The sequence below is a fragment of the Nicotiana tabacum genome, chromosome 13 (assembly GCF_000715075.1).
Source record: "Nicotiana tabacum cultivar K326 chromosome 13, ASM71507v2, whole genome shotgun sequence".
Lineage (NCBI taxonomy): Eukaryota > Viridiplantae > Streptophyta > Magnoliopsida > Solanales > Solanaceae > Nicotiana > Nicotiana tabacum.
Window position 1 is genome coordinate 73,740,405 of NC_134092.1, and position 11,387 is coordinate 73,751,791.

Consider the following 11,387-nt stretch of genomic DNA (forward strand, 5'->3'; position numbering starts at 1 on the left):
AACACCAAAGAGATGTTGGATACTTAATGAAGCAAGCCCCAAACCCCAGCGACACATTATAAAATGTATTGGCCTAGGCCAAAACCGAAAAATATCACTAGTGAGCTAGGCTCTTACAACATAACAACAAATGGATATAACTGCTTGAGCAGCATCAATTCGCAAAACCTGATCGCTAATATCTTCGAATTTTGAGCTAGCTTGACAGATCATCGTCAATGCAACCAAAATTGCATTTTCTATTAATGCCAAATAAAAGTCGCTAACAAAGAAATTTAGACCTTGGAATACCTTCCAATTCACCCAAACAGAAAGAAAAACTATAAATCAGCAAAGACATGGTAAGTTTGAGTCTGTAGTATGGTAAGCTTCAAGGCAGCTACAAATGCAGCAACTGATATGCAACCAAAGACCAGAATATTTAGCCAATGCCAACTCTTCTGTAAGCTTGATAACTTGTTTTTCTTGGCGACAAGGTACATGTGGTTTGGGAGTATGAACGTGAGCGGAATTGTGCTGATAGCACCAGTAAGGCTCATGAAGTTTCCCAGGAAAGGTAGCAAAGCTGATAGGAAAGTGGTCATGATAAGGTAACCACCCCTGACGAACAGTCTGAATGCAAGATTGCGCGGAGCCAAGGCGCTTCCTTTGATTCCATATTTAGTATCTAGAAACTCATATGTTGGACTTGCAAATATCTACAAGCAGAAGCAAAGTAACTACTATTAGAGAAGAATAAACTGTTGGCTTTTTTTTTTTCAAGGTAAAAACAATATGGTCACAATAAAATCAAGGTGATTAATATTACATGCAAGGTAATGATAGCTTGGAAGAAGGCAGATAAGTGAGCAACTCCCAACAACCAATCTGGACCATGGACATTGTTGAGCAAGTAGGATGAAACGCCAGATCCATAAGCCCAATACCCAATGTAAGTAACAGCATGCATGGGAACAACTCCCACTGAAAACTGAAAGTTAAGAGCTTTCACCATGTTTCGAACGACAGGTTGTCTGATTGTAGCCTGTCGCAACACAAATTCAAGAAAATTGTATCAAATGGCAGGTTAAAAGAAAACTAAGAGCTAACGGAGCTGACACTATCATTCTATCAGCAAGTGAGAACCTTAAAATGAAGCTAAAAAGCGCAAACTATGACGTTCAGATTGACTTATGTATCAGGTGCCAGTGGAAGCTATCTAACTATCAATGTATTTAGAAAAGAAAAGTTGAATTACAAATGATGGTGTCAAACATTTCACTTCGAATACTTCTGAATCTATCCTATACAATAATGAGGAAGCCGTTTCAATCTGCTGATATCATATAGATAATACTCCGGCAACCACTGGTTGAAATTTCAGATATCTAACTGAGCATAGGCAACAGATATTCTGATCATATAACAAGATTCGAAGGATATAATCATATAATTCTACGTAACTTAAAATTCATAAGAAAGTATGGCACTCATCACAAAAGTTGGTGGATGTATTTCCTAACCTGTATCTCTGGGATCATTCCAGTGTTAAATGCAAAGAAAAGGTTTCCAGTCGCACCAATAATTGCCCAAATTTTGTTGTCTCCTGATCCTGGAATGCTATAGTCCCTAGGAGAAGCCTTTACACCTGTGATATGGAACTCGGATACTTCAATGAAACGAGCAAGATGATGCTAAAGTATACATCAGTGTAGCTGCTTCAAGTAATTCTCAAGGACCAACCAATGGCAGGCTAACGAAAAAAGCTCAGGGATCCTTGTCACTCAATAAAACAGAAGTACCTGCTTAAATTTAAAAGCTGCCTCCATATCCCAGTGATATGCATGTCATAAATATTTAGACATTCATTACCAAGTACAAGTCCACACCAAAATTGAAGGGTTAACATAGTCATAATGCTATAAACAAAGAAAAGCAAAAAGTTCAAATTCATTAAGTGCATATGACGAAATGTTGGAAAAAATAAAGAGTTCAGAAGGTAAAAGTGAGAAACATAGAGGAAGGAAAAGTCTAATTTCTTCCCTTTGAATGGTTAGGAGAAAAGGTGAGAGACTACAAAAAAATGTTCCATTTGAAAGATCTCGTCTGAGACTAGAAGGGAATCTTTCGTATTACAGAATTTTGCTTCTCCTTCATTCTGATTAGATTTATTCAATTTTTTCTAACTCCCTCTAAGAGGTAGTTTTTGGGCCAAAAGAAAGATTTCCCACAACTGCTGTGACCACATTTTCATCCTCTTTTAGTCTCAAGTCAAAGGTGGGATCATATAAACTTTGAAAATTTAACATTTCCTTTAACTAGTTCTGAATACGGTAAAGTTTATATAGAGCATGGTTCTAGCGCATCAAGGAAAACTCCAATGCGACATCAACTGCATATCAGGTACGCAAACAAGACAAGCCCCTCCATATCTAGATGCTTATGTGTGAACTATTCTGCTGATATGATGATAATATGGGTAAGGGATCGTAGTTCACATCGCCTTCATAATAGCTCTACTAACTGTAACATGAGATTCTGGAACACTTTCTAGAAACTACAGACAGAAAAAGCAAAACTGGCAATGTATGATGATAAAATCTAGTTGCCTCCCATGAATAATTTGAGAAACTGGTGATATTTGACATAACAACACCTCTTGGCATTTAACTCTAATATTCACACAATTAAGCATCACAAAATTCTTCTTTAGCAAATGTCTTTTAACGAATAATATTTATCCGATTATGCTATCAGCTTAACACAATTGATTTCCTTAAACATGCATTACTTTTCGTAACGCGGAGGAAATCAAAACTACATCATAAGCACCGAAAGCCTGCAGGTCTATCACGTAACCAACTTGAAAATAGGGCTCCTTATTAGTTAGAAAAATGGCAATACACAGTACAAGTACTGAGAATTGGCACAGAGACATTTTGAACTTATCGATATTTTTGACAATTATAGTCCCAAGTTATTTGGTCAAATTACATAATCAAATTTTACCCTCAATGAAATTATAGTCAATTGCGACTTGGAATGTAATATTGAATTAGTCACATTGCATTTGATTTTGTAATAACCTCAATAGTTTTATGGTTTACAACTACCTCTGTTTGTATGTTATTTTACATGTTCCACAGTTCGGTGAACTAATAAAATTAATTAATGTAATATATTACTTTTGTCACATGCTTGCATTGTATTCATATGGCTAGTCAAATATTAAAGTGAGGAAGTAGCATACCATCTTTAACAGACAACGCAAATGCTATGCTGAGATACAGTATCATAAACAGTGTTGAAAACCCGAGCCAAACCCTCAGTGCTGATAAATGCGGTGTTGCAATGGCGAAGAGGATGCATGCTAATCCAGCTATTGCTATAAAGTGTGGCAGCTTTAGCTGATGGTCATCCCTAAAGATAATATAGAAAGCCTGGCAAGCAACTCAAGGAAAGCATGAATCAGAAAAAATGTTTTAAGACTTTATATTCACTTAAAAACATATAGAGATACTTTGTCCAACTTATCTAATTATCCAAAGAAAAAAATGGCTGCAGGAGGGAAAATTTATTTCTAACCTTTAAGGCTGAACCGCTCATGATGACATATCCAATATTTATCAAGAAGAGATTTGCATATTGTAATGCCCATATAAGCATATAAGCAGTCCGACCTACAGCAACAAAATAAGTTCAATTCAAATTAAAGCTGCAGAAACAATCAAGCAATAAAACAAGCTATTGATGTCGGGAGCATGAAATCAGCTAGTTGTATTTTTTTCATTGCTCATACCATACAAAAATCCGGCGAGGTCTCTATATCTGATATGCCTCTTCCCTCCAACTTCGTGGAGCTTAGCCATAAGAGCACTTGCATACAAAGAGACAATTGTGGACAAAACTAAACCAACTACACCGCCAATCCAACCTAGAGGAACCATGATTGTGCCAGAATATCCTAGTGCATACGCGCTGTTGACACCCATGCTCAGAACAACTCCCACCTGAAACCATGAGTCTACATTTTTGCAAAACAAATGAATCAACAAAAGAGTCAATAGGCATTCATGCCAAAGATACAATTATTAAAAAAACAAAAAAAAAAACAGAAAGTTCTTTTAATAGTAATGATGCATCACAGAATTCTTTTTAAACTTTTCAAAGAGACAAAACAGAAAAATTACTTGTTTCTCATGTGTATCATGTGCATGAAAACTTTCCTTTTTTCAATTACCAAAAAAAGAAGTTTTCATGCACCTGATACACATGAAAAGCTTAAGCTATTTGGAAGAGGGGCGAAAAGTTCATTAGAAAGGACCAAGAATTATCATTCTCTTTTTCTTTTTCCAAAGAAATAGTATAACACAAAGAAGCAAAAACAGAGATTACAAGAATTTTAATAGAAAGCGTGACCCCATGAAGCAAACCTAAAAAGTTCTTTACAAAAAATGAATTTAAGGTTGCTAATATGCAGGCTGAGCAAAAATTCACTAATAGCTTCAATCTTCTAAAATTCCCTCCTTTTTTCATCAATTTAATTCGAAAACACAAATTTTGCAGAAATAAAACCTACCTAAAGACCCATAACAAATTTAATATAAACTTAATAAAACCCCACAAAAAAAACGAAGACAAGAAGGAGCCAAAAAAAAAAAAAAAAGCGAATGGAAGGAGGATATAGTTATGTTTCTTTTTTGTTTTCTTCTTGTTGTTTTTTTTCCAAAGAAATAGCATAACACAACAAAGCAGGCTGAGCAAAAATGGAGAAGATAAATTTTCCATGAATAAAACCTCCATACAAGACCCTTAACAAATGTAATCTAACCTTAAACGAAAGCCACAAAGAAACATAAATAAATATAAAAAACAAAGGCCAAAAAAGGGGATAGAGAAACAACCGTTGCTGACTTGATGGGCAGTATCAGGAATCACAACAGAGTGCTGATCCTCTGTTTTCTCCTTACGAGAAGAAGGGCTTTGCCCATAAACACCGTTATTATGTTCATCTTCCATTACAAACTCTTTTTCTTTTTCTCTTTCAATGAGCAAAACTGTTTCCAAAGCCAGAGCCCCACTTAATTCAATTCAATGGCAGAATTCAGACATCACACCAATTACACGCAAATAAAGGGTTGCGTATATCGGTGTGAAGCAGAATGGGGTTAAGTGGTGGAGATATTAATTTATACAAAGAACCCAACAAACAAAAGAGAAGCACAAAACTAGCGTACTTCCATGAAATTCGTAAGGCTATTGATGATTCTTGAAATCCAAGTGGGCTTCTTATTTAAGACGTTTGATTGAGTTTTTAATTTTATTTATTTTTATTTTTATTTTTATTTTTTGACAAACAGATGCTGATGGAATATTGGAATTCGGAAATGGATTACACAAAATCTCTACCGCTTCTGTGACGACAGGTGCAGGTAACCAAGTGTATACCTTGAACGCGGGTTCACACTTACTCCCGGCGTTTATATGGGACAAGTAAGTATTTACTCTCAGAAATATCTTTTGTTGAAAATGTTTTTTCTTTTAGAAGATTTTATTACATTACTTTCAACTTTTTAATTAAGTACGTATGTTATGTGGGTATAATATATTAATGACAGAAAACATGGATGACCCCTAAATTTGCTAGAAGTTGTATTTACACACCTTATTTTAGAGTCCGACCAATATATGAAACCTCATATATCAAGATATAGAATACACAACCATAACGACAGCGTGTCGTAATAACATTTTGATTATATTTTTGAATATAGAAGTTAAGAATACTATCTAGTTTTATTTGAAAGTGACTAGTGAATAGCACCTGTTTACCCTAAAGTTCGATTAAAAATCAAAACCAGTTAAATTTGTAAAGTTAAGTCTTAAGCAATTGCATTAGCACGATTAAGTTGATCTTTGTTAATATAAAATAAGAAAATGATTATGATAATAGCAAGTAAGTGCAGAATGATCAGAATTTGAATTAAAATAAAAGAGAGAATAGCCGGGATATCTTATTGAATAATCCGCAAAATTGAAAAGAAGTTGACTGAAGCTTATAAGCAAGAAATATTAAGAGATTTACAAGTGTAGGTGTTGGGATATTTATATTATTGTACAAGTGTAACCGTCCTCCTAATATAATGGCTAGCCGTTATTGGCAGTATTTGCGTCAGGCATTTATCTTGCCGGTTCCGGTTACGTGGGACGTGATAATCGGGCGCAGTTATGGATGGACATTGCGTATCTCAAAATTCAGTATCCCCAAATCAGTACTGTATTGGTAGAAAAATAGGCATGACACGTGGACTAACGATATGGTGACAAGTGAGATTTGTGTCAGAAGAATGATGAGGCGCAATTAAAATACTCACGGGATTGATCGCAGAAGGTATCGTATTTAACAACTGGGAAAGAAGAAATAGGTACGAGATGCATGAATGGTATAAAAAAGGAAGATTCATGAACAACTACGAATATGGAAAGAGCATTAGCACTATCCCTATTAAGCGTGATTGCTTATTATTACCATAACCGTTACGAATAATTTCAGTAACGGGTAATTAATGCAGTTAATGTTAGTAACAGGTAGGAATTAAGTACAGGGAAACTGTTACATATTTGTATCCTTATATAAGGGTCCTTACCTTATTTTGTACGATCATCAGAATACTCACGAATATATGCAATTAGTCTTTTACTTTTATATTTCTACTTGGTTGAAGATTCTTGTTCGCAATTTTTGGGAGAAAACAACCGTCATCAATAAGATTTCTTGTTTATTGAATATTGAATTTCAATTATTTTTTACTCTCCTATTTTTGGGAAAGTGAAGTAAACTCGATTATTAGAAACTCGATTTATTTTAATATTGATTTTGACCATAAAAATTATTTTTTGGTACAACAAATTGGTTCTGTTGCCAGGACTCTAATAATTTGTTCACTTTCCAAATTTTTTATCTTTTGCAACAAAGCATGTCTACTACTAAGAAAATTGTTTAGGTGGGTGAGGGAGTTCAAGAAAGACAACAAGGTGGAATTCCACTACTCCATACGCCCACAACAACTCCACAACGCTCACGAGACAATTTGCTGAAAAGGTCTACTACTCGTAACGATGGACAATAAGTTGGTGAGCAAGCCAACGAGTAGGATAACTTGAGGCAGATGATGGCACAACAAGTTGGTGAAGCTTTGCGTGCTTTTGCAAGTGGATCTCCCAATGTTGTGCAAACCCCTCCACCAGTAAATACAACTCTGGAAAACCCTCGTTCAGGGCTTGATAACTCAGAAAATGGAGAAATACCAAATGTTTCTGGAGACGGAGGGTCAGGTACACCAAATAACTCTAATTTGCAAAGTTAGGTACTAACCTTGCAGAAACAGCTCAAGGAACAAAATGTGCGGATAGAACAGATACCTAGAGTACCACCTGTGATTAAAGGAGTGGATATTGACAAATATTCGCAACAACCCCGGAAGCCGAGCGCAGCACTATTGCCAATTTCTAAAAAGTTTAAAATGTCTGATATCCCTAAATAGGATGGTACCACTGACCCACGGGATCATGTTACCGCATTTACCATAGGGGTTAAGGGAAATGACTTAACCAAGCAGGAAATTGAATCAGTCTTAGTGAAAACATTTGGCAAAACCCTCACAAAAGGAGCACTAACATGGTATTCACTCTTACCTAAAAATTCTATTGACTCTTTTTCTACGCTTGCATATTCATTTATAAAAGCAAATTCGGGAGCCCAAAAAGTAGAAAAAAGAATGAAAGATATCTTCAAAGTGAAGCAGGAAAGCACGGAATTGCTCAGGGAATTCGTAGATAGGTTCCAGCGGGAGAGGATGATGCTACCGCGTGTACCTGATAAGTGGGCAGCTATGACATTTGCAAGTAATCTGAATGACAAAAGTTTAGAAGCAACGAAAAGATTGAAAGAAAGTCTGTGGGAGTTCCCTGCAACCACCTGGAATGACGTATACAACAGGTACAGTACGAAAGTTACGAATAGAATAAGATACAATATCCCATCCAAAGGTAGAGGAAAGGTTCAAATCTAGATGCTCAGAGATAGAAATGAGTTTTGGTAAGAACATGTACGAGACTTATATGGGACCTGCGGGATGAGATTCCCGATCAAAACAAGAACAGGCACGGTTTGATTCAAGATCGAGACAAAAGGAGACGGGTTCCTCCCGATTCATTAAGGAACGAGACAGAACAAGACATAATAATCCAAACTCTCGATCAAGAATATGAGATTACAATTTCAACGTCAGTACATCTGAGTTGGTAGCTGTTCTAAGAGGAATGGGTGACAAAGTATGATAGTCGAAAGAGATGAGGTCATATCCCAGCAAAAGGAGCTAGGAATTTTGGTGCGATTTTCACAATAATCATGGTCATAGAACAGCAGATTACAGGCTCCTGCAAGGAGAAGTTGAACATCTATTGAAGAAAGGCTACCTCACTGATCTATTTAGTTAAAAAGGAAAATAATATTACATGAAAAACAAGCAAGAACCACCAAAACCCACATCACCAAAAAGGACGGCAAATGTGATAACCGGGGGTGAAGAAGTCAATGGGTGTCGCGCCCCGTTGTCTCGCGAAAGCGGGTTTCGACGTGTAACAACTATTTTAAATGGGGTATTAAAATAAAAGAGTCGCCACCTAACGATTTTGAGGTGCGTTAGGGCACCTATTTGTAAGTAACTCTGTTTGCCTAGTCCATGTCACCAAAAATTGGGTAATGGCTCAAATTACCTCAAAGAGAAGGTGTTAGGCACTCTTCGAGGTCCACAACTGTGGGTCTCGACCGAACTTTAAACTATGTGGATTATGTAATTAGACTAGGTGATCAAATAAATAAAGGAAAATTTAGAAGACGAAGAGTCTTATTAGGGCACGTGAGAATTAGCACAAATATTAATGACTATAGAGATACAACTACATTGATCTATGTTAAATGACTAAGTGTAAATAACAAATAAAGAAAGGGGAGGGGGGTCCTAAGTTTTTTAGCCTAAAGGATTACCCCGTGCAACATAAATAATACTTCGCAACTCCTTTGAGGTAGGGTTGCTCATATATTCAGCGGGCACAGACTATCATCTCCTGCTATCCGATTACAATGTTAAAGTTGTTTACCTAAAGGCTCTCTAATTCAATTCTAGGTCGTACCCTATGCGTGCACTACCCGTCCCATACCTATGGTCCAGGAGGCTTTGGACCTATATTTGGGTGGTTCTAGACTTCTCCTAGGTTGCTCAAAATGATTAAAAAAAACTAGGCGACATTCAAAACAATCAAGACTTCACATAAAGACAATTAGAGGCCCGAGTTAGCCTCCACACATAAACAACAAATACACGCTGGCAGATTGAGCAATAGACAATTTTCAAGATTAAGACGCATTATAGCCGTTAAGTCCTATAAGCATGATTTCTATATGATTCTAGATCCCAGCATTATACAGGTAGTGCTGCAGTTTCTGGACTATCGTATGGGCAGATTAAAGATATTACCAATCTATAGGCATGCCATCTACATTGTTCGTGCGATGAGGCAGCAAGGCTGTTCGAAAACTCAGTGTTTTAGACACTGATTTTATAGACATGTTTCATAGGCAGGTGATAGTGTCCCACTTTTGTCACGACCCAAACCGATGAGCCGCGACGGGCACCCAGTACCTTACTCAACCGAGTTCCAATATAACATATCTTTTCGTATCATACTATCATAGATAACTGAGATGGAGAGGCTGCCGTGAGATAAGTAGAATACAACATGAAATATCAACTTATGCATAAGACATACGGGCCTATAAGACCAAAATAACCACTCGTACACTGAACATAGGCCGACAAGGCCATACAATCCTTTACGTACATGACATCTGTCTACAAGCCTCTAAGAATACCTAATTGTTGTCATAAAAGTCAGGACAGAGCTCCGCGATACCAAACAATACACGTCTAAATCATAATGACCAAACAAGCAACTTCGAAGCAAATGGAGCATACCAACATCTTCCGCTGAGCTGATAGCCTACTTGGAGGACTCTCGACCTATCTATCGGGACCTATGGGCATGAAATGCAGCGTCCCCATGCAAAAGGGACGTCAGTACAAATAATATACCGAGTATGTAAGGAATGAAAATCAGTAAACAATAGACATGAGAAAAACATGGAGTAAAAGACTCGACATGTTTGTCTGAATAACTCTGTGAATCATTAATATTTACAATGCCATGCATATGCGTAGAAATATCATGCCATGCTTAGGTATATGCGTTCATAACATCATCAAGCCTCTAAGGGCATCCCATCATATCATCTCGGCCACTGTGGGCAAATCGTCAACGTATACCAGCTGATCAGGTGGGGGTGTATATATAACGCCATAACCTTTTCTCATATCCCATATACATATAATATACGCATATATAATGCCATCTGGTCATGGGTCAATGTACATGTATAAATGCATGAAATGCATAAGAATTACGTTAATAAGATTTCTCGGAATATCAAAAAATCAATATGCCTTTCGGATAAACTTTATCAAATACGTATTTTTCTGAGACCCATGAATAGAAGATATAATAATAATTCACATGGGGAATCAATAATATAGACACCCCTAATACTTCTATGAATAGAGTCATTTATGAAAATTGTGCACGTTTACTCATTTTGTTTGTATCGTATGGATCATGCCAAAATGAAAGAAGGGATAGCCTTAACATACCTGAACCGATTCTATTGACAATCCTTCTAACACATGCCAATCACGATGAAACACGTAACGTCGGATCGGAGTGGGGAAAAATCTGTATGATATTCTTGATATCATAGCACGTTATTTCTTATCCGACTAATATTCACTCCATAATCTACATCATCAAACAATTCTTTCCGCCTTCTTCTATCATGTCTTCAAAATTTCTCCAAATTATATCATTAATAAATAACCCAAACAAAGGTAAACAAGGACACATTATGCACATTGGTGTTATGTACAAAACAAAGTCATATCCAAAGACTTTCATGTGTAAAGAAAGGTTCTTATGTGTTATGTCCAAAACTGTGACGACCCGGCCGGTCGTCTTGAGAGTTATATCCCTGATCCCCTATCTAACTGCTTCCCCCGTATCTTTTTCTGCTATTGTGACTTGCCGGGAGGTTTCATTTTGGTTTTTGGAAGTGTTTGGGACACTTAGTCCCTAAATGGAGGTTTAAGCCTTAGGATTGGCACCGTAGTCGGAATTGTGTGAAGATGACTCCGAAATGAAGTTCCATCGGTTTCATTAGCTCCGTTAGGTGATTTTGGATTTAGGGGCGTGTCCGGATAGTGTTTTGGAGGTCCATAGTAGATTTAGGCTTGAATTGG

General features: G+C 36.8%; 1 protein-coding gene across 1 annotated transcript; it reads right to left on the reverse strand.

The window, feature by feature from the left end:
- Positions 1-215: 215 nt before the first annotated feature.
- On the reverse strand, positions 216-5,429 carry LOC107788723 (proline transporter 2). Its single transcript, XM_075228041.1, has 7 exons — positions 4,884-5,429; positions 3,779-4,003; positions 3,565-3,659; positions 3,230-3,419; positions 1,503-1,627; positions 809-1,024; positions 216-698 (listed from the first exon to the last, which is right to left on the reverse strand). Exons 1-7 carry the CDS (start codon positions 4,996-4,998, stop codon positions 321-323), a joined length of 1,344 nt encoding a protein of 447 aa, XP_075084142.1. The 5' UTR covers positions 4,999-5,429; the 3' UTR covers positions 216-320.
- Positions 5,430-11,387: the final 5,958 nt, after the last annotated feature.